Raw genomic sequence first — 23,893 nt, forward strand, 5'->3', positions numbered from 1 at the left:
TGTGGTGGAATTCTGATAAACATTTTACTAGTTAACCACTTTTTGATATCTTTTAAAAGAAATGAGATATATAGGCTCAAAGTGGACGATCCGGGTGTCGTTCTATTAGAGGTTTTACGGTATTTGAACTTCCGAATTTCTTAATTCTCATTTTCTAAAAACCATCAGTTAGTTTGAATCAGTTTAGCGTGCTGTAAAATTAGAACTTCGATTGAGAGGAGACTTCTAAATTTGGCTCAACAGCCAAGAACAGTTTTTATATGTACACATTTTGAATTATCAAACCTTAACAATTCGTTAGAAATTGTTTTTAAAAAATTGCCGTACCTCATGTTTCCTAATGTTTCCTTATTCCAAGTTGTTTCCGATAATTTACTCAAATTGTGGTATTTAAAATTTGTTCAGACATCTGGTTCAGGTTGTACTTACCTTTGAGAGATTGAATTCGAAACATTCAACCTACTTATTTATAACGTAAACTGTCCTGAATAGATTCGTGAACCGTATCTACACACCAAGGGGCATTCAACTTTGTTTTTTTTTTTTGGAAAATTGTGTCACGCTGATTTTTTCCGTGACACTAGATTAGGACAGCTGATAAGAGATTAGGTCAACTGATAAGAAAATCCAGCTTGGAATCAAAACCCGCGAGCGCATAGCAAGTTCTCAAATCAGTTCTCATTGGGTTGCGAGGAATAAGATAATGAGTCATCCAAACATTGATTCTAGTATCAACAAACGATCAAGTTCAGAAGGAACCACGGAAGTGAGTTTTTGAGAAAAGATAATCATCTTCCTTATATATAAAACGTTAGAAACTTCTGTTGGTCCTGGTGTCATGCTTTCCTATTTTGAAAAGCTAAGTATAGATAATAAGTATAGATACGTGACCTTTAAGAAAACGTGAGATGCAAAACAACGAACCAGTAAAAAATCTAGATTGAAACGCGCCGAAGGCACACCAGCTTGCTGGTTTGTGATATTCTGATGAGATTTCCAGGACATTCAAGATAGACGTCAGGAGATGACTGCAGTTCAAGATAGACGTCAGGAGATGACTGCAGCAGTCAGTGATGAGAAAGGGAGTGATAAAAAGGAAGACAAATGTAGTGAAAGAAAGGATGAATCGGTTATTAACAAGTCCACTTACATTGATAAAGATGTTGTTAATGATGAGGAGTTGTACAAGAGTCTTCAGGCAATGCCTTTTTATCATGGATTTCTTCCTCGCGATGATCTGGGAGTCATTATTCGAAACGAGGGAGACTACTTGATTCGTGTGACCGAGATAACAACGGTATGTACAGTATTTCCTCGAATAGAAGCCCAACCAACTTCAAGCTCAATTATCTTGATACCAAATAAAAGATACCAAAAAATTGTCAACTGATAAAATTATTATACTTTTCACTGGAATCAAGATAATTGAGCTCGAAGTTGACGGTTTGTGTGAGACAATATGGTATCTGGGAGATGTTTTAGTTATTAAAATGAATTCAGAGAAAGGACGGAAACCTTGGAATCAAAAGAGACATTGTCTTGTCCGTCTGCTCTTCGGATCGTGTTGGAACTGAAGGAGACACGAAAGATGCAAAGTCCGAAAACCCTGGTGAACGGAAGATGCGCAATTTGGTGATTCGTCGTTATGATGGAGCGTATGCAATCAAAGGAGGCCACTCTTTTCCGACTATTGAAGCTCTTCTAGCCAATCATCACGTCTCCAATACATCGGAAACGAAGGAAAACCGTTTTTTGAAGACTCCGATTGAGTTGCAAAAATGGGAGTACAGACATTCGGCAGTGAAGTTGGGCGACAAACTGGGAGAAGGAGCTTTTGGAGAAGTCAGAAAAGGCGTTTTGCAAAGAAAGGGAAGGAAATTGGATGCTGCAGTGAAAATGGTGAAAGGAGGAGAGTTGAACAAATTGAAGATCAGAGAAATGATGAATGAGGCTAGATTGATGAGAAATTTCAAGCATAAGAATGTGGTTCGATTCTTCGGAGTTGCTGTTGTTGAGCAACCATTGTACATCCTTTTGGAATTGGTCAATGGAGGAGCTCTCAACACATATCTTCAGGTAATCTTTACTAACAACATTCCCCTAATTCCGTATGTAAGGCTTTATGTCTTTGCACCCAACGAAGATCCATCGGCGAGCCACTCAAAAGCAGAAGAAGTTATTATTTTATGAGATTATTGTCAGAATAACTATAGTTTTTTATAAGAAATGAAATATATCGATTTTAAACAGACGATAGGCGGCTCAACGGCGACTGAGTGGACACGTTGGAATAATAATGCGAAATTTCATATATTAATATCATATTTGAAAACTTCTAACTACAGTAATCCAATCTATTTTTGATTTCAGAAGAACAAGAATGTCAGTAAACTGGAGCTTGTTGGAATGTGTCTTGGTGCAGCTCAAGGACTACAGTACCTTCATGCCAACCACTGTATCCATCGAGACATTGCTGCTAGAAACTGCCTCTACTCGATTGACAAAGTAGTCAAACTCTCTGATTTCGGACTTTCTGTGATTGGGAATCAATTCAAATTGTGTGCTTCGCAAAAACTTCCAATCAAGTGGCTTGCTCCCGAAACCATCACTACTCTCTACTTCACACCGAAAACGGATGTCTACAGTTTTGGAGTCATGTGTTATGAGATATTCTCGGAAGGAGAAGAGCCATGGGATGGTGTTACCAACACCGAAACTAAAAAGAACGTCGTTTTTGGAAGACATCTGATTATGCCCGATTCTTGTCCGGAAAAATTCCGATCATTCATTCATGAGAAGATCTTTGTTGTGGACCCGAAAAGACGTGTTGTCATGGATGATGTCGTCCGGTTCATTGAACCAATCATCAACGATATGCACAATGCAGCTGCGATTAGCACAATGGCTGAAGTGAGAAATGTTCTGGTTCTTTTTTTCAATCGCATATCATTTTCAGAAATCGGAACGCTTCACCAAAACTTCGGATGTCAACCGCTCAGTGATGGCCTCTGTGACTGGTGGATCCACTCCTCGCAAGGCTTCTGAGTCTTCCAGAGACACCAAGAATAAAGCCAATAAAAAGAAAAAGTAAGATTTTTCCAAATTCCATTTTTTGTATTCTCAAATTTCAGAGCTGCGGGACAAAAAGCTGGAAACAAAACTGTCAGTCACACCATTGAGAAGTAAAATTGAGTGTTCACTTGAATTTATTGTATAAAAATGAATGTTTTGGTATTTATTGTTTCACTATTTTTGTTAAAAAAACAATCATTTTTTGACGACTGCATCTAATTGCTTCTGTAAAGCTTTCCGATGAGTTTCGCCGTTCCAGACTTGTTGTAATATCGTTTTCTGTTCTTCTTTTCCTTTTTTAACAGCATTGAGCATTGCTTTCTGAGCTTTAGTCACTGCCAAACCGCTACTAGCAATCTGATTGATGAAGCTCTGAAAAAGGAAATTACAGAGTACGGTATCGTTCATTTCTTACATCTGCTTCTTCATCCGTTTCGAATACAAAATCAACATAACCCTGTTTCTTTGCTTCTTCTGCCGACATAACGTTAGCTCTTCCCATTGCTGCCAGTGCTTTTCCTCTTCCCATTATTTTTTCCAAATACTCAGCACCTCCCCACGATGGGACAATGCCCATTTTAGATTGAAAAAATGCAATTTTTGAAGTGGAATGTGCAATACGAATGTCAGTCGCTGAGCAGATTTCAGTGGCTCCTCCGAGAGCATGTCCATGAATTTTAGCTATCGAAATGGCTGGAGAAAAGTGAAGAAGGGAGAGAATGGATGACATATATTCGAACATATCAACACCAAGTTTCTGATCAGAAATCTGAAAATTGGATAAATGAAAGAGGATCAGGAATAAATCCATCTTACATCTTTGATAAGTCCTAGATCTGCTCCTGAGCAAAATGATTTTCCAACTCCAGATACAACGATTACTGCATTTTCCTCATTTGAGAACTTCTGAAAACTTTTGGTTTGGGATGAATTAATTTAAAATGTTTGAGTTAAATTTTTGAGTTATACCTCTACTTGCTGTCCAAATTGTTTCATCATCTCTCCAGATAGACAATTCTTCTTCTCTGGACGGTTTAGTATGATATCGAGTCTTGTTTTCAATTTGACATTGTTCTGAACCTGAATTGCTCCTCCTTTCCATGAGGAAAATACCTCCAGCAGAGCAGCAGATGGCCTCACCTAAAATTAATTCTATGTTTGGAATTTTTTGCCCCAAAGAAGAACCATTCGGATCCTAACCATTATTTTTGTTCAGAAAAAAAGCAAAATTACATGCATATTCTTGAAGCTGTCGTTTCGTGGTTTTACGAAACATTATTAGGTTACTGTAGTTGTCGTTGTGGCATCTTCGGCCACAGCCATCAAGACGGCGTTTCTCTTCCACAGCTCCGACTTTTTTGGACATTCCACCGATTCCGAGAAAGGGGTTGTCTCCGAGGAACCGATTCCTCGGAATCGGTGGAGTGTCCTTTTTTGTACCAGAATAATACTATAGGCTAAATATAGTCTATAGCAAAATGAAACTCCGGAATTTTTGAAAAACGAGACTTACCGCCAGCCTCGCCATGCTTCTTGGTGCGAAGCCTACTGTAATTCAAAAATAGATCGTTTATTGAATTATCTTTTGAAAATGATATTGGGGTAATCGAAGATCTACGAACGGCTATCGTTTCGAAAAACTCTATCTATAGAAAATCGCAAATAGTGAGAAAAAGTTATAACAACAGTATAATACAGGAGAATAATTTATTGCTATGAAACACGGATTGCTGTGGGAGTCGGCGAAAAATTAAATAGACATAGAAATTATGGGCAAATAAATAAACTATATCAAAAGACATCAAGAAAACAAGTGATGTTTCTGCTAAAATGACTGGACACTGGGTGAAGGGAAATGCCACATGAGACGCAGAAGTTGGAGAGATAGAGATGAAGAAAAAACATCACTGATCTCACAATTTTTTGGCCAAACGAGAAAGGCGGAACATTGCTAAAAAGTGTATTTAATGAAAATAAATTATGACAAGCTGGGTTGAAGGGTTTTGGTAGAAAAAAGGCAAAATACTATAAGTGATTGCAATTCGTGGTACCTGGGTTTTTCTAATTGATTAGATTGCATGAACTAATCATGTAATTCAGTGAGAAACAGGAACGCTATATTATTTTTACATACTCGAAGAAGCAACTGGGAATGTATAGGAAGTGTTATATTTTCCGTTATAATCCAAACGGATCATTCGAAGAAGCTTGAGCCTGTTGAGCTTGTGCAGCATTTTTGGCAGCCATTGCTTGATGAACCATCTGAATTGTCTGTTGTTGTTGAGGTGGCAGTTGGGCTGGCTGTCCGAAAGCATATTGTTGGCCATACGGTGCTAGAAAGATAAGTTTAATGACTTATACTTAACTTTAAGAAAAACAAACCCATAGCTGGATTCCACATCGGTTGAGCACCATACGTTTGTTGTTGATACATTCCCATTGGAGCAGTGTACATTGGCGGAGCAGCGGCAGCACCGAATGGGTTGCTAGAAACAGCTGCTGTTGTGGTATTCCAGCCAGCCGGAACGCTGAAAACATTCACAGTTTATTGAAGCATTAACGAACTCTAAATATTAGAAATAAAGAAAGCTTGAAAAATTACCCCTGTTGGTTGAGTGACATTTGAGCAGTCATGCGAGCGAGATCATCGGGATGAGATGCTGGATATCCGAATGGAGTTGCTCCATGCCCTGAAAAATGAGCACAGTTTTGATAAAGATTCATAATGATGATGTTAGTCGAAAAGTCACACATAAGAAATTGAAAAAGTTGCTCGTTTTATTTCGAAAGTCGATATTACACATGTTCTTAAATTCTGTTCACCTGGACCCCCAAAAAGATGCGCTTGCGCTCCCGGATCAGCGAATGGGTTATGAGCTGATCCTGGCGGAGGAGATTGTGGAACGTGAGCCGCAGCAACTGAGGCTGAAGAAGGTGGGGGAGGAACTGGTGGAGCATTGTGGTGCATCGGTTGGTGAGCAGTAACGAACGGATTTTCTGGCTCTTAAATCATAGTTTCTTGATCCGAAATTGTCGGGATGCCGGAGTTACAACGAAGATACCGAATCACGACAGAAGAAACGACCACAAGGAAAAACTGATGTATGTTAATAGCTCAGTTTTCTTCCATATTAATGCAAGCAGGGAGCACATACAAGCGTCGTGACAACGAGGTTCACATCACAGAATGTCCGGTCACTTACCATTCGTTGGCTGAGACTGAATTGGAGGTTGCTGTTGAATATTAGCATAGAATGGAGCCGATGAATGGCCAGGTGGTACCCCGAACGGAGTTCCGTGAGGCGCTATAACATATGGAGTGGGCCGAGAGAAACAGAGGAAGAGAGTAAAGCGGTAACATATGGGATCGTACTTATAGAAAAAACCATTTTCACTGTTTTTTCGAAATTTCATCAAACATTTTTTTGACTCTTGATAATTTGGTGTGATCTTACCATTAGTAGCCGGGAACGTATTCTGAGCTGGGAAGCTTCCGAAAGGATTAGTAGCATCAATTGGAGCAGAAGCGGCGGCTGGAGCTGCAGATGCCTGGAACATATCAAGAAGATCCGGTTGAGTCGTTGGCGGTGCGGGACCGGCTGCTACGTCATTCGCAAATGGATTCGCTGAGTTAATAGTCTTTTTCTGATCTTTGAATTGCCTTAAGCGTTCTTGCTCCAGTTCGATATATCTTTGTCTTTCGGCGTCGCCAAGAGTTGGTTGCGGTTGTGAGAAACCAAATCCACCAGCAAATTGTTGTTGCGCAGCCTGTTGTTGTGATGGTGGTGGAGCTTTTCCACCTTCAAGGTGGATCAGATGAGCCTCGAGGGCTTCCAGGAGACTGGCTGGAGCACGAGTTAGGTCTGGAATCTCTCCACGGTCAATTCCAACTGATTCAGCCACGCGGAGGAACTCAGCAACTTTATCGAGGCGAGTGAGGAACGACTGTAAAATTGTTTCATATACTATTTAAATTAAATATTAAGTACTTACCTTGTAGGTGTCTAAAGCATCACGACACTGTTTCTTATTCATGTCAAAATATTTTTCGAGAACATTGATTATTCCATCGTTGTAACAAGCGAAAAGACGGATGAGATCACGGAAAAGAAGAATAAATGAACAGTTAATGACTCCGTTGTTCAACTCTGAACTGCTCACAGAGAACTCCAGAAGGGCATCAATCTGGTTTTGCAAGATGGGGATAGTTTTGAGCAACTTGTCCGTATGCATCGTACGCAGAAGACCATCTTCACGACCACGTTTGACCTGAAAATGGGAAAGGTTCGGTGGCAAGAGTTCATGTGATACTAACCTTGCAGAAATCAAAGGCACACATACGGTATGTGTTTATCTTTTCTCCGATATATTTAGCATATCGTCTAACATGCGTCGACATATCATATCCACCGGCTCCTCCACTCTTGTCGACGAATGCCGTCAAGTTGAAAGTAGTATTGCAAGAAGCCAAGTACTGCGAAAAACGTTCGTTTCCGTAGCACATGATGTTATGAATGGTTATCAGTGCCTTGTAAACCACAGTCCAATTCGGATTTTGAGTCCTCTCGATCAAAAGATTAGCCATGGAAGGAATCGAAACATTTGGCTCGTTGGTACAATGAAGAAGGTCTGAAATAGACATTCTGTGTTACAACTGATGGATTTACACAATTTTTTTGAATGGATTAATTTTTTGTATAGGTGCCTTGTCATTTCTACTTGAAAGGGCTGTGTTTGAGACCTCCCCAAAACGGTTCTAGAGATGAATATGTTCATGAGCACTTTCGATCGAAAAGGTTTTTATGTAATTCGTTATAATTCATCACACTTACAGTCAAGATGTTTTTTCTTCGGAGCCATAACTTCTTCCGTAGTCGCTTTGCATATTGTCTTTCCAAGTTGACTTCCTGCCAAAGAATGCTTAGCCGCAGTCAATCTGAATCACTTTTTTATATGACAGAAACCCAGTGTCTATTTATCAGCGTCAATTCATGTTCACATTCTTTTGTGTTGATTCTGTATAATTCAGGAAGACGACCCACACTAATATTATATTCCCAATTAAAAAATCAGCATATTTTTCCTGGCATAAAATTTAAAAAAAATTGTAAAATTATTATGTTGTTCGAATTGGTGGGAACATTTTTTGAACTGATGGTGAATCTTGAACATGCCTGACGAAGACTATTATGCGAGGGAATTATCTCTATCCATGATTATAATTACACTTATTCAATTTTCGAAAACATAACTCACCGGTCAGAAATAGTTTGGCCGCCAGTCGTGAAAGGCATCGGTTGATGCAGCGCTTTCTCGATAGTCTGCATGTCGAGCAGGAGGTTGGCGCCAGTATACCTGCAGTAAGCAAACAAAATTAGGTGCATTCGATGCGTCAGAGAGAAAAAGATTGGTGAAATGTTTATTGATTGTCAACTTTTTTCTTGGTTAAGAACATCTGATCGAGTTTCACAAGCGCATTGATATTGATTATTAGAAATTACTATTTGATACGGTAATCGTTGTGAGACTAAACATGAGAGACGATTTAGGTATGCGCCTTTGATTACTGTACAGGGAGAATTTCCGCGCATTTTTCGCTGATTTTGTGAGAAATTGCTCGAGCAACAAAGCCAGAAGGCCATGAAAACTTTGAAAAGAAACAATATCTTTGCAAAATTTGAAAAACAAAATATAATTTTTAATTTTAATTGAAATGTTGTCTTTTAGATGGCTGATATTCCGATATAAACTTTGAACTTGAAAGCCAAAAATGATCATTAAAAAAACGGAATTCGACAAAAAATCACTAGGTGGTAAATCCCGCTTTTTTCGAGGGAAGCTCAAAAAAAGTAGGCAAGAAAAGGCAAATAAGAGGAAAGGAAAGAAGAAGCTGTGTGCGGGTGGAAAAAAAGAAAGAAGTTGTGTTGGCGACGAGGCTTGACGAACCAGTGAAAATCGATGGAGAGAAGTAGGGAGAGGGTGTCCACAGCTAGTGCCGCCGCGCAGTAGTCTCTTCTCTTTCTCTCTTTTCCTCGGGAAAATACGGGGACCGAGATGAGAGATTGAACGAGAGGGAGAGACTCAGAGAACAAATGGCGGGGACGACGCCATCGAGGGATTCGATTCTGATGGAAAAGTGAGGAAGGGGAGCGGAAGTAGACTACTAGCACATATTCAGAAGTGAAATAAACATTATTGGAATATGATATTTGATCGAAGCTTTCAATGATCGAGAAATCGAAGAGGCGTATAAACAAACCAAACAGTGATTATGAAACGTTATTGCTGATTCACTGGCTTAAGGATTTTTTCGTCTGCGCGGTACTTCTAAAAACAACAAAAGCCTTCATGGATAAAATTAAATAATTCTTGACAGTGATACTTTTTGAGGTTAAATATTAGAAGGCCATAAACATTTATAAAAATCATATTTAAATACACACTAAAAAGATTTTTTGAGGGGACCTTTTTCCACCGATGTGGGGCATATTTTATTCGGCGCCCACCAACAATGTGTGTGCGGCAAGCCTTTGGAAGAGTGCTCCGTGGCCCGAAAAAGCTTGCAACCTAAGAAGACTCTTCGACATAGATGACGTCATACTGAGCTTTTGGTTTTCTTTTTCCGAAAAACCGAAGCAGCGAAAACTGTGAAAACGAATTGGTTTCAAATATTTTATTTAGTTTGATTACAAAAACAAAACAAAAATTGAATTTTAAACTTGGGGGCGGGTGCATACAGAAAATTTACAAATACAACTGTGTAGATTAATGACTCGAATTTTTTTGGTTTTAACACATTTTGATGTTCACATTGACGAATGCCAGATTGGTTGATTTTAATTAAAAGCCACTTTACATTTATCAATTAAATAAACGCAAAAAAAACTGCACTAGGTTCGAATCGAAACAAGAACAAAAAGTTGAATATGGATATGAAAGGAGAAGATTGACAGAAAACTAGAAAGAACAGCACACTAGGGGAACTAATTGAAACATTTTTAACCCATACAATTCAAATTATGGTTGACAACAGGAAAGAAAAAAAACGGGATCGTACGATATTCGCGAAGATACTAGAAGTGAGCCCAATCGTATTGAACATTGCGGTAGTCGATCTCATTGTAATTCACAACTTCTTCTGTGATTCCTTGCTGAAGCCACAATGATTTCAACTTTTGATAGAGCTCAGGATTCAGATGCAGAGGATTTCCACGTCGAAAGCCTTGATCCACCTCTCCAAACTCATCAACGTATGGTGCAGGACGGAAGCAACCTCGTTTTCTGGTAGTCATTAAAACAAGACTGCAGTCTCGAACGCTAAAAAACGTAATAAAGAATACAACTTCGAAAAAGGTCATCATACCGCAAGAACATTCCTACTGACCCGGAACATTGTGACATGTGATATCTGCACGCTCCGTAAGATTGCTTGTTTACCTGAATTAAGTTTATTTAAAATATTAAATCCATCAAAAACTTACGATTTTCTGACAACAATACGCTTGAGAGCATAATATTGTTCCACAAACTAGGCATAAAGTAGGAACATTCGATGTTGATTCTTCAATCGGAATAGTTGGACATTTGAATGATGCGACTCTATTGATAAGTTGACTATATCGGTCTGGCAAATCAACCAGTAGATTCGGTTTGACTGGTTGAACCACGAGTTCTCGAAGCAGATGATCATCTTTTGGAATAGCCAAAGACCACATCACAAACAATGACTCAACGAGACTTCCTTGAATATGCTCTTCAATCTTTGAAGGAAGACCAACATAGCGGAACAATGCTTCTGCGCTGTGAATGGATGGATCTTTCAATGCCTCTGGCGGATCAACAAGTGTGATGTAATGGTATAGAAGAGCTACGGGACGGAGAAGAGAATGCGCTCCTTCTTCTAACTTTTTCCACAAAACATCCACGCGTCTCAATGGCTGATCATCGGGGTGGCAAATCGAGTAGAGCTTCACCATTATCTCAATGATAGCCGGATCGAGATTGGAATGAATTTCACTACCATCATCCATATTAGCATCTTCCCCATCAGATTCATCATGCGTTGCAAAAATCTGAAAACGGAGAAAAATTAAAAATCCAAAAAGTTAATAAAAACCTGGAAATAGTGTGCCAGTAGTGCAAGACGGAGTACATATGCCTCATCGACAGATCCATCTGGGGTGAGCAAACGAGACTTTTGATGGGTCGTCGCTTTTGTTGATGTGTTGCTCATTGACTGAACACCGTTGTTCCATGTCCACCCAATAGTCATCATCAATGAAATCTGAGAAAATGTTGAGTGTACTAACTAAGTTGTTTTTTCAAATCTTACCGCTAAACTCAGAATATCTACTTGCAGAATATTCAGGTTGACATTTTTTCTGGGACCAGCCGGGTTGAAAAGCTGTACAAAAAATGCAAAGTTCGTTCCTGAATGCGGGGTTGATGATGGGTTCGCAGATGAAGATGACGTTCCAAACAAAGGTGATCCCAGCGTTTGAGTGACTTTGGCTGTTGGTGGATCGCACAATAAAACGCGGAGCATATCAGAAACAGCATGAAGAAGGAATTGCATATTATGCGAGAGTGATGCACAGAGCCGACTCATAGCAGACATACAATCTCTCTGGCGGGTGTTTAATGCTCCGAAAAGTGGCTTCTTGTCATAGTACAAATAGGAAGAAATGGCTCTGGCGACGTGCGCAGCACTCTGCCATGTCACTGTCGAAATCGCATATCCTTTCAGATGCTTCTCAATGAAATTTACTTTGCTCTCGTTCCCGCGACGACGATACTGTAACATATGAATAAAAAGAACCCTTGTATTAATAAGCCTACCTTGATCATATTCTTTCCGAGATCTTTAATTGGTTCTTCAAAACCGTCGAATGCAGTTGAACATATTTTACTCTTTGACATTGATGGGAATGGTCGAATGAGAGTGTGAATAGCGTGTTGAATTTGACTGCTCAACGGTTTTTTCACAGCTTCACTTGAAGTTGATTCACTGCTTCGTGGATTCGATTCCCCTGCAGGAGTAGGCGTTGCTGTCGGTGAATTGGTGTTGTTGGTTTCGGGATCCACAAAGAGAGCAGCCAACTCGTTGTAAAAATCAGCATCGTCAGCCGACGGAGGCGAATTCATGATAATTTTCGATTCTGTAGGCGTCTTGTTGGCAATTGAGTTGTGCTACTTGCATCAGTATGAGTCGCATTGTATGAATATTTAGGCGAACCATCCGATTCTTTGCTTGTTTGGGAAAGCTTCTCGAGATCAAGCAACGATCGCTCCGAGTGTGATCGCTTTCTGCTATGTCCTTTCTTGGTGACAGATTCCGAACTCAGAGGCATTTCCAAGCTCCGTTTGACTCTTGCGACCCAAACCTCGAAGTTCTCATTAGCAGCTCCAGAAACAGTCGAAAATCTGGAATGACACAATCACTATTCCGAAGTAATATAGGAGGTTCATACCCAATTTGATTTGTCAACTGATAAGCTGGCAGGATGGGTATGGCAGCATTCCAGAGTCTCTTACACAACGGACATTGAAATTCGCCACTCTCCGTATCCACCATTTTGTGAGGATGGGGAGCAACTTGGCGAGCTCTCGAACTATCGGGAGATGGATGTGATTCGGGCAAGCTGTGATAAAAAAGGAAGGTTAGAAGGGTAAGTGTGTGTGCGCAAATATTCATTTGTAGTGATTCGAACTCAACAAAATGTGCTAGAGGGTAGTGATCGGTGAGTGTAACTGAATTTTGTAAGGTGCTGCTGATGTGCATATTTACCTTTTGTAGCATTCATAATGCATGCTGTGTGAACATGTCGAAGCGTCCACACCGTATTGGAGAGTAGCTGGAGCCGTCAGGAGATCGCGAGTTGAAATGGCTCCACTAGATGCAGTCATAAGCTCTCCTTTCTGGTTTTTATGAGTGAACAGTTGAGATCTGTGATAGAGAAGTTAACAATCAGTTTTAGGCGTAATTACTTACTGTTGGATAAAAGCTGCACAAACCATCGGTTTTCCCAATTGTGGAGCAATAACTTCATCTTCTTGGCATAAAATACATGTCAATATCCTTGGTTTCTCAATTTCAGTTTGCCATTTATTGATACCAATGCAAACCGGGAAATCGTGGCCAATTTGTTTCACAATATCTTCGTCCTTGTTGTCACAATCTTCTGGTTTAATAGCTCCTTCTGTTTTTACATGAGTTTCATCCTTCGATTCATCCACTTCAATTTTTTTCATAAACTTTGACTGCATGCTTGACATTTTAGCCATCGCCTTCTGTCGCATTTCAGCAGCCTTCGCTTGTCGTTTGGCTTTCAACTCCTCTGCTGTAGACATTGGATGTGTTTCAACAATAACTGGTTCTGGTGGTCCACTGTTTCGTTTCAAAAGTTTTCGATATTTTTCAACAGTAACTTCGAGGAGAGCTGGACAAATAGATGCCTCCTGTTTGCCTAGAAGACCTTCCAGCATTCCTAACAGACCGACATTCTCTTCTGCCTTGTGAGTGAAACCAAAATCTGGATCTTTCTCCTCTTCGTTTAATGCAATTCCAATGAGATATAGAACTTTGTGAAAGACGCGATCGCTCGAGAACCGACTTCTTCGAGTGGTTCTGTCGATAACAAGCTTGAAGACGTGGATGAGCATGTTTGATTTGAGAATCAGAGGCAAATTTTCAAAAAATGGTAGATAATCGGGCAGAGGATTTGGGAAGCAGGATCGAGTCACTCTGAAACTATCAAATATTTAAATATTATTTTTAAACCATCTGGTTACCTGTCCATTTTAGCTCTAACTCTTGCTTGGCACTGTTCTGCAGCGGATTGATCACTTTTCGAATAATGCATGAAGAATGGGGAGTACATAGGAAGACATGACTCTTTGCAATGGAATTGTCCAGCGGAAGTAGATAAAGGTTTCCGGAAATCGGCTACTTGATTCACGGCTTCATGAAGGGAAACTCTTTTTGTGTTGTTATCGTGTGATACTTTTTGCTGGATCTGTAAAAAATTAATTTTTATAGTATGACGCGGATTTTACTGACATGACTGAATGTATGGGAGCCAGTGCAGAGAATGTGAACAACTTCGCGTTTCAATCCATCCAACGGATTCGTTTTCCCAACACCATAAGTGTATCGTTCAGAGAAAATCAGAATAAGACATTGGAAAAACTCTTCGGCGATCAAAACCATAGTTTTGCTCAAGTCTTCAGATTCTGGTTTCGTCTGTGCCGCTGCTGCTTTATCCTGTTCAAATTCGGTTGTTGCCCATTTGTCAAGTCGGAAACGATGAAGAAGATGGATGATGAATTTCAATGGAGGCGTCAATGCTGCTCCAACTTGCATCATCAAAACATCTCGATCAAACATTTCACTTCGGCAAAGAGGAGAGAAGTAGTTATGAATTTGATTGACCAACGAGAATCCATTCCTTCTCCACAGTGATGCGTTCGTCTGAGCACACAGCACAAGAACACGAAGAGCTAATTCGTAGAGATTAGTATCTTCATTCGATTGAAGAAGCGATCTGATTTTCTCTTGAAGCTCAGTGCCGGGCTTACTTGTCTTCAAAAACATTGCGTGATCCTTAGCAGTGAAAAGTCCAGCTATAATTCGAACGACTGGTTGGTGAATGGAGGTGGCAGATTTCAGAACATCAAAATGAGTGATTGTACTAGATTCTCCATTGATGGTGACAGTAAGCCCACTCGAGTCTTCACTCGTTTTCGTATAAACTGGTGGCATTTTATTCATCAGTTCTAGGCACATCAGTAGCAGCCTATTGTGAACTTCTTCCTGAAAATGATAAACTTTGAACGATAAATAAAACCGAACAAAATCACTCACATTGCTCTCAGCCCACGAAATAACGAGTGCGATTGCATCCTTCAATCGTAACAAAATATTGAAAGCAGTCTCCCATTCAGATTCCCATACTTGATGCTCCACTGCCTGTCGCTTGACTTCATCCATTCCTTGAAGATGTTGAAGGAATACCAGAAAATCTGTGAATCCTTTGACAAATCCCTCGATGAGCTCTCGAGTCCAATCAGCATCAGATGGAATCGCATTCAAAATATAAGCCAAATCTCTAGTGATTTGAAGTGCTCTTCTCAAATCGGCAGGGAACGATCTACTTGTAAAATCGAATCGTCCGATTTCGCTCATATTTGTTGATCCGCCTATAAAGTGTATGATGAACCATGTCTTTCTAAAAAAAACTTACGACTGATATATTTATTGGTTTGTAAACGAATCGCATTCGAAATCACACTTAGTGCTTCATCCTCGGCGACTAATTTTCGCGCAAGACTTGGAACAGTCATGAATTGTACTGACAGACCAACAACAGACACTTCCATCTCATGGTCATCTTTGACGAAATCTTCATAAATTTCATTGTAGTGTTGCATGAAAACTTTGGCAAATCGGACTTTCTGTTCGTAAATCATGAAGACTGTTCTCATGAGAAGTTGATGCAGGATGCACCTCCCAGCCTTCCACATTTGTGTATCTTGCAGGAGAATGTTCTCAAGAATAGTGAATGTGGTGGACTCTCGAGAAGGCCCTTGTTGCTCAATGCCGGCTGTCAGTGCACGAACGATTTCTTCATCGTCATCTGCATCAACTTCCATTTGCTCGTCCTCCACTTCTGCTATAATTTCTCCGGCATCTATTCCGTCATTTACAAGTTGAATCAACTCTGCTTCATCATCAGCATCCATCCCGTCTCGGACATTTTGAACTATTTGAGCTATCAATCCTTCTTCAGACTTTGATTGTTTTTTAACGTAGTCTTTCTTCAGCTCGAATTTTGAAGTCAACAGAATCTCTCCAACGATTTCACGCAGGGGAGCTGAAAACAGTTTCGCAATGAAAACCTGTTAACGGGTAAACATACGGAAAACTTCCATTTGTGCATTGAGCCATGTTAAAAGAGATATAGAGAAACTCTGGAGTGAGAATAGCATTGTATCCATGACTTTCACACTAAGTGGTAAGTGATGAGTTGATGCTCTCCGAATGCTTAACGAATCTCGTGACGTCTTTTTCTGCACATCCTCTTTGGCCTTAGTGCAGTCCACTTTATTACCTAATTTTACAGCACTTCTACCTTCTCGATCAACTATTGTCGCTACTAGCATCGCTTGATCTTTAGTGCAATGAATATATAGCTCAAGCACTTTGATAACCTAAAATTACAATTTTACTGGTTTTTTCACATCGAGTGGAAACTCACCGACTCGTACGTATGTGTTTCATCATTATAAAGAACAGTCAGAAACTGCTGAGAGTCAACTGGAACTTCGGGTTTGAACTCCTCAAACGCTTCGGGTAGTGTGAGATCATCTTTATGAGTGATCAACGATAAAGCAAAATGAAGAATGATTTCTACTAATTGCTCACAGCGGTTTCTCAACTCTGGAGCTAGTACTGCTGCTTCTTCCTCTTCCTTCTTCTCGTGATTAGCACATGCGTATCCTTCAAGCCAAGCATCTTTGTCTCCACAGTCGCAGTAACCAGATCCTGACGAGGAATGCATCTTAAACGTTGTTTGTTTCAATATCAACCATATATACAAAACACTCACTTTGTATTTGTGCGCTTTGTGAATCGAAACTTCGAAGCATTGTAGACACATTACACATGTTCCATCAGTAGCACAGTCGAGACATGTATACGTCAGCTCGCCATTTTTGAATACATGACCACAGATTTTCGCACCTTTTGCAGGATCGACACCAGCGAGTTCATTCATAGTTTCCAGACTACTTTTGGTATTGTGAACATCCAACAAGAAAGCGCTAACTAATGGTGAGAATAACAATTCGCCAGGGGCACCTGAAGTTTTGAACTCAACGGTATTAGTGCCTGATCTGAGAGAAACTCACCCAACAATCTTTCGTTAATTCCACTATTGTCCCAAGGCATATCTGCATTGATTTCGAAGACTTCAGGAACTTGTGCAAGCCAGTGCTTGAGCAGCAATTGATGAACTTGGCCCCATTCTTCTTGTCGAACGCAATTCACCAGGTCGACAATCATCCCATTCAATGCACTGAAAAATTGCAAATGTAATTGGCTCGTGTTTAAAAAAGAACTTATATTTTGAAGACTATTCGAAATAGAAAAAAACTGCATAACGGAGTGCTGGCAAGAAAATAGTAAGCATGAGAACAGCAAGAAAACGATTGCGGGCGATGAAATGATAACAGTGAACACTAAGAGAGACAGTGATGAAATAAAAGCTGGCGATGAGAGGGTGAGAGATAAACAATATCTAGAGTTCTCTTTTTCTCGGAGTGTTTCCTCGGAGAAAGAACACTGCCCTTAGACCACAGTCTTTTGAAAAAACAACTGAATATTTCAAATTTGTTTCAAAATAAGTTAATTATGTCATTCTCATTTATGATATGTTCATTAAAAAACACACAAAACTGCGAAAATTATTCAAAACTTTTCCAGGAAATAATTTTCAGTAAAAAAAACTTTCACCGTAACAACGAGCGCTGAGGGACAAAACTGGTCGAAAACGTATGCGCCTTTAAACTGATACTGTATACCATTGTGAGCGTCCAAAAATGATTTTTCTCTCCTAATTAAAATTCTAACTATTTATGAGCTGAAACTGTCAAAACTATCTTTTAAATCCAGTTTTCCTATCTCCGTGTCTTTCAGAAAAATCGTCTATAATACTATATTTTTCCTTTGTTGTTTATTTCCCTTATCGATTGAATTTAAATCTGAAATTCATAAAAAAACAATAACTATAAAAAGCGTCTATGAAGAGAGCAGAATATATACTTAGCTATTTAATAATATGTTGAAATATATGTCCAGAATTATCTGCGTAACGCAAAGTTATCTTCGATTTTCTTTTTCACGATGACGAGCGCCTCGTGCTCGCTGCGGCCGCTGGCTGAATGTATTGTTTTCTAGGCCAACATTTTCGCGCGACCACCGAATCGTTTTTCGAAATGCATTGACATAAATTCTTGTCTTGGTTCTACTCTATTCTCTCCGAATGCAATGTAAAGCTTCGACAACTTTTGTGGTTACCGTTTTTACTGATTCCTTCAAGAAGCAGTGAGAAGCAAGAAGCAGTCGTCAGGAAATTTTTCAGATCTACGTTCTTTAAATATTTTTCAGATCTACGTTTTTTTTAAATTTTCTCTTTCAGATCTACGTTTATAAGTTTTCTCCTTCGTCTCGGAGGAGGCCCACTGGGGTTCAAGCGAGGGGGTCAGAAAGCACGCCCCAGCAAACTCGAAGGCCAGAAGAAATTTAATAATTTTAAATTGGACGAGGGTTTGATCTAGATCATGATCTATTTCTTCAAAATCAACTGGTTGCAAGGCGCGCTTTTTCACTCTTCATTTAAAACTGTGAAACTCAGCCAACGAAATTCGGCAGCGAATTTAGAATTTTTCCTAAATTTACTGGGGCGCTCTTTCTGACCCCCTCGCTTGAACCCAAGTGAGGAGGTATTCCTTCTCCTACATGTTTGACTACCTTTTACGCTCTCTTATTGTTTCGTTTTCAGGATGTTTGGAAACTCGGCTCCTAAACCATCAATTTTCGGAGGTGCTGCGACAACTACTCCTTCCACAGGATTTTCTTTCGGAAACTCTAGCACAGTTTCAACTGCAGGTGAGAAATTAGAAATGCACGATTCTCGCAATGCGCTTCTTTAGGAACCAATATATTTGGCACTTCAACAACTTCATCCGCTGGCAGTGGAATGTTCGGTTCAAATTCACAGACGGGAACTGGCTCATTTGGAGCCCAAGCTGGTTTGTCGGGATTTTTCAGAGTTCCATATTTTTCACATTCTTTCGTTTCAGCGCAACCAGCTGGGTCAGTTTTTGGTGGATCAGCAGCTCCTGCTCCTACAGGATTGTTCGGAAGCAGTAATTCTGCTGCCTCTACAACCAGCGGTTCGTCCGGAATGTTCGGTTCGAGTACCCCATCTCCTAACCTGTTTGGTGCTAATGCCGCTGCCAATTCTGCTGCCCCCACCAGTGGTGGTGGGCTCTTCGGCTCTTCGACAAGCAAATCGACCGGTCCAACATCTAATTTGTTCTGCAACTCTACAGGGACTACCGCAGCTTCGGCAGCTCCTAGTACCGGACTTTTTGGATCATCGTCGGCTGCTGCTCCATTATCGGGAATCTTCGGTAACACAAATGCAACCGGAGCACCAGCATCTACTAACATGTTCGGTGCACCTACCAATACCGCTCCTACCACATCTAGCACTGGACTTTTCGGAGCCCCAGCTACTGCTCAAACCACAACAGGAGGACTTTTCGGAGCCCCAGCTACTACTCAAACCTTAACAGGAGGACTTTTTGGAACAACGCCATCATCAGCGGCTACAGCTCCAACTACTAATATTTTCAGTGGGACGGCTGGGACGGCTCCAGTTTCAACTCTCGGTCTTTTTGGAACGGCAACTGCCTCGAAGACAGCTACGGCCGCTCCAACAACTGGAGGACTCTTTGGAAATTCTGCAGCAGGAACTCCGTTGTTCGGTTCAGCTTTGGCAGGTACTACGGCAGCTCCAGCAGGTGTTTTGATTTCCACACCGACATCCGCCACAACAGCTACTCCCGCCAGTGGAGGATTGCTCGGCACTCCTGCGACTTCTGCATCTATTGGTCTTTTCGGCACTTCTGCTACTACTCTAGCTGCTCCTACTACAACACAGAATACAGCTCCGACAACAACTGCGAGTACTGGTTTGTTCGGTGTGACGTCAGTAGCTAGTACTGCGCCTTCAAGTGGCGGACTGTTTGGAACCGGCGCGGTAGCATCAGCACCAACTGCTAACTTGTTTGGAACTCCTGCAGCTACAACTACCCCATCTGCTACTGCACCAGCTCCAACTGCTAAGCTGTTCGGAACTTCTGGAACCACAACTGCCTCAGCTGCTGCACCAGCTTTATCTGGAGGTCTTCTTGGTAGCGCAGCTCCAGTAACAGCACCGGCAACTACAGCATCAGTCGGTAGTCTTTTCGGGAAAACAGTTGCAGCCGGCACATCTGCCACTCCCGCTGCTGGTCTCTTCGGTTCTAGACCAACAAGTGCAGCAACTAGTTCTACACCTGCAACGTCTGGAGGGTTGTTTGGTACTGCTCCAGCTGCTGCTCCTTCTACAGGCCTAGAATCGACTGTAACGCAAACTCCCACAACAATTACTGCTACCGCTAGTACAACTCCAGCTACTACATCTACTGCTCCAGTGGCCAGTACACCAAAACCAGTGGAAACCACTTCAGCTCTTGGACTTGGATTAACTTCAACACCACTTGCTAAAGGATCTGGGTAAGCTTGATTGTTCTCGTTTTTCCAAAGTTTAGAGAGCACAATTTTTACTTATTTCTATAGAAATTTTTTATTCCGATTGCAGATGGGCAACTGGAGGTCTTGGCGGACTGAAAGGAGCTGCGGCCACGAATACAAGTCTGAAAATCGGAGCCAGTGGAAGTGAAACTCTGTCGGAAGAGGAAATCAAAGCCGGACTTGCCGGAGCTGATAGTAAAGCGTTTTTCACTGCTCTTCAAGAAGTTGTCAACAGCTATCATTCTGAAATCGCGAAACAGGAACGTGTTTTCAACAATAAAATTCTGGAACTGAACGCATATGACCGGGAGCTTATCGCTCTGGAGCCAAAGGTGTTGGGCCTTTACAATGAAATGGATGAGTTGAGTGGAAATTGCAAAAAACTCAATTTCAATATTGGTTCAATGACGTCGGTTTTGAATGATATTGAAGAGACAGTTGCTGAGCTCGAAAAGAAGTTGAACCTTCCTGATTGGACCAATCTTGATTATAAATTCCCATTGGATAGTCGATTCGCTAGTCGTCATGATGTGCAGAGAGTTCAAATGTAAGTTTTGTTATATTTTAGGTGCAATGTAGTGTCTTTCAGTGCTCAAATGATGTTGAACGTGGATTCTCAAATGAAATCAGCTGATTTCGATCTCGATCAGATCACTCAGACTCTTAACAACATGCAGGCTACAGTATTGAAAACGAAAACTGAAACGCCACTGGAAAAAACTGAGTTGATAATGAAGAAGCAATTGCAGAAATTGATCGATCTCTCTGGGCAACATGGTAAGATTCTGAGGGAGACCGTTAGAATCATAAATCTTACTTCCTTCTTTTTTTCAGATGTTACTCGCGAAAAGTTGGTAAAACTAAAGGATGATCACAGCCTGCGATTGAAAGACTCGAAAGCATAGGAAGCTAAATTCTTCCATCTGTCTTTTTTTTTATTCGCTCATTATTCTCATTTCTCTCATTTCCGTAAGTCGTTGACACACCGTTGTTCCCTCTCCTTTCTCTTTTTGTTATTTTACTACTACCATTTTCATCAATATTTTTCTTTCTTTTTGTCTTATTATGACAGTCTGGAAAGATAAGATTGGAGAAGAAAAGCGCCGGTGGCTGTCACCCAAGTCCGGGAACGAAAACTTCTGTAGCCTAAGGCAGTTTTTGTTCGAATCCTGCTTCCATAAACCCGATGTTTTTTCTCCACCAATCTTTACTTTTCAGACTGTTATAATAATTTTTTGAGAGATTTGTGAATGAAGATCTTGAAGTTTGAATTGTTTGTAATCTGGATATATTTTTGCTTGAGTCTTGAATCTGTCGGTTACTTTTGTTAGAATTTCGTCGCCAGCTAAATAAGGGAATTGTTCTTTTTTTCAAATTTTGAATTTATGATTCTCAAACTACTACTTCTTTCAACAAAGATTTATCCCAGTAAGATGTTGTGAACCATCGTGCAAAATCTCGTCTGAATATCTTTTCCAACAAAACGGAAAAGTGAGACGAAATGTGTTTTCTTCTCTGTTTTTTGTTTCCTTTTCTCCGACTTTCCGGGCAAATACTCATTAGCTTGATGATCTTTTGCTAAATGCTCACTTGCTAAATATACTCATAAGCTAAACTCGCTCATTTGCTAAAATAGTCTCACTTGCTAAATGTTGATCATTTGCTAAATAGAGGACTTGTTCAAATTGCAGGCTTAGGCTGAAACTCCTTACTGGAAAACAGGCGTTTTAGCCTAAGCCTTGAATACAAAACAAAAACAGGAATATTCTGAAAAAAAGTTTAGTAAAAAAGTACTGAAATTCCCAAATAACAGTAAAATATCCACTTTTTCATTTTTAGCAAATGATCAAAATTTAGCAAATAAAATTTAGCAAGTGAGACTATTTTAGCAAATGAGCGAGTTTAGCTTATGAACATATTTAGCAAGTGAGCATTTAGCACAAGATCATCAAGCTAATGAGTATTTGCCGACTTTCCGTAATTAGCGGATGAGCATAGCGTTGCCGATCGCATGCATCGTCCCTTTCTTCCATGTGCTCTCCCGTCACACGCGTTTCAGCTCTCTATCTCTTCTTGTGTTTATTTTTCCTGACGTCGTCTTTTTCTGCGTCTCGCCCACGATCGAGCTAACACTCTGCACGTGAATTCGTCGTCTTTTCTGCTCTTGCCACCGTTGTTATTCTCGCGACTGAACCGCCAAATCCGAACCACCACTTTACGGGTTTCTATGAATGCACTTCTACCGAACAACTTTACTAACAAGCTGAACCCCTTTCCACACTGATTAATGCAATCTATTACAGCAATAAAGTTAAGATAGTTGAGCTTCATTATGATATTATGCTTGTCTGAGAAAAAAAAGGTTGGAGAGTATTTTTTGCAGTCTGAATACGGTAGCTATATCGAAGCGGAGAGCCTAAACAGCACACAAACGGTGGAGACGCAGACACTTTTTCTCTGCGTCTCAACCTTTTTTTTCTCAGACAAGCATAATATCATTCAAAATTTATTTATCTGTGTGATGTCAACTTCTAGAAGTTTACATCTGTGCGTTTTTTCTATTCAAGAAATGTGTTCGAATTAGTAATGCGGATTACCAGAATCCATAACAAAGTTTTTCAAACTAAGCTAAAAATTTCTGTTCAAATTTCGTTTCGCTTGTAGCCAAATGTTAAGCGTTTTCCTCGTTTGGCTCGCATGACTTTTCTTTCCGTCTGAGCTTTCCTAGTCTTATAGTGTGTTTGGTTCCTGAAGCCTCGACCCAATTAAACAGCGTAGGGAGAGAGCGAGAGGTCTTCGAGTATCCGCCTCTCCTTTTCCTCTGGCACACAAGCTTTCGCCCATTGCCTATTCTGGCAACGCCAGTGCTGCCCATGAAAGAAGAAAAAAATATGAGGAAGCGAGTCCGCCCGTCTAAAATAGATTCCCATACAACCATGCTCCGAAGCCATCTCTTGCTTTTTTAGTCACTGCTGAGAAAGTTATATGAAGAAAATTTCTAGGTTAGGTTTCCTCACAATTAGAACTATTGAATATTTTATGATTAGAATCTGTACCGAAACTTCATATCAAAGCTGTACGCTTTTTCAGTCCTCGATTTTCTTTCTTGGCTCCGCCAAATTTAGTTTTCAGTCTACATCTATGTGTTGTGCGCAGAGGTCGGATCCAATAGAACCACGTCATCCGGCATGGAATATTCACACATCGCTTCCCTCTCTTTCTTTCTTGTGATAGACACGCAGAGACACTCTGCTTCGTCTCGCTTCTCGCTCACGACCGCACTCACGAGTCACTCACCACGCGCTCACTCTCTTCGATTTTTCTAGTTGCCTATGGCAAGAGGAAGAAGGAAAGAAAGGAGGAGGCATAGAAAGTTTGTTCATTGAACATGTATATCGGACCTTATAAGCAAGCATCATTTTTCAAAGTCTCTCTTAATCGGCCCTGTCATCACACTAT

General features: G+C 40.5%; 5 protein-coding genes across 5 annotated transcripts; 2 read left to right on the forward strand and 3 right to left on the reverse strand.

The window, feature by feature from the left end:
* Positions 1-703: 703 nt before the first annotated feature.
* Positions 704-3,186, forward strand: CBG12006 (the record flags this gene model as incomplete). Its single annotated transcript, XM_002646253.1, has 6 exons — positions 704-766; positions 1,001-1,297; positions 1,501-2,076; positions 2,371-2,910; positions 2,957-3,087; positions 3,132-3,186. 6 exons carry the CDS (start codon positions 704-706, stop codon positions 3,184-3,186), a joined length of 1,662 nt encoding a protein of 553 aa, XP_002646299.1.
* Positions 3,187-3,267: 81 nt separating this feature from the next.
* On the reverse strand, positions 3,268-4,395 carry CBG12007 (the record flags this gene model as incomplete). The annotated part of the gene is made up of 5 exons (XM_045237393.1): positions 3,268-3,444; positions 3,488-3,841; positions 3,889-3,978; positions 4,042-4,212; positions 4,393-4,395. 5 exons carry the CDS (start codon positions 4,393-4,395, stop codon positions 3,268-3,270), a joined length of 795 nt encoding a protein of 264 aa, XP_045094728.1.
* Positions 4,396-5,250: 855 nt separating this feature from the next.
* On the reverse strand, positions 5,251-8,456 carry Cbr-unc-11 (the record flags this gene model as incomplete). The annotated part of the gene is made up of 9 exons (XM_045237396.1): positions 5,251-5,405; positions 5,455-5,600; positions 5,675-5,762; positions 5,896-6,075; positions 6,276-7,017; positions 7,066-7,341; positions 7,388-7,701; positions 7,905-8,008; positions 8,329-8,456. 9 exons carry the CDS (start codon positions 8,454-8,456, stop codon positions 5,251-5,253), a joined length of 2,133 nt encoding a protein of 710 aa, XP_045094729.1.
* A 1,689-nt stretch (positions 8,457-10,145) lies between these two features.
* Positions 10,146-17,134, reverse strand: Cbr-ubr-1 (the record flags this gene model as incomplete). Its single annotated transcript, XM_045237401.1, has 16 exons — positions 10,146-10,389; positions 10,436-10,509; positions 10,554-11,144; positions 11,189-11,356; positions 11,405-11,866; positions 11,911-12,240; positions 12,270-12,495; positions 12,543-12,713; positions 12,860-13,018; positions 13,064-13,816; positions 13,864-14,087; positions 14,132-15,270; positions 15,315-15,944; positions 15,990-16,281; positions 16,329-16,930; positions 16,981-17,134. The coding sequence occupies 16 exons, from the start codon at positions 17,132-17,134 to the stop codon at positions 10,146-10,148; spliced, it is 6,219 nt and encodes a 2,072-aa protein (XP_045094730.1).
* Positions 17,135-18,633: 1,499 nt separating this feature from the next.
* Positions 18,634-21,339, forward strand: Cbr-npp-11 (the record flags this gene model as incomplete). The annotated part of the gene is made up of 4 exons (XM_045237404.1): positions 18,634-18,739; positions 18,784-20,416; positions 20,502-20,981; positions 21,003-21,339. The coding sequence occupies 4 exons, from the start codon at positions 18,634-18,636 to the stop codon at positions 21,337-21,339; spliced, it is 2,556 nt and encodes an 851-aa protein (XP_045094731.1).
* Between the last annotated feature and the right edge of the window lie 2,554 nt (positions 21,340-23,893).

The sequence above is a fragment of the Caenorhabditis briggsae genome (assembly GCF_000004555.2).
Source record: "Caenorhabditis briggsae complete genome, chrI, whole genome shotgun sequence".
Taxonomy (NCBI): Eukaryota; Metazoa; Nematoda; class Chromadorea; order Rhabditida; family Rhabditidae; genus Caenorhabditis; species Caenorhabditis briggsae.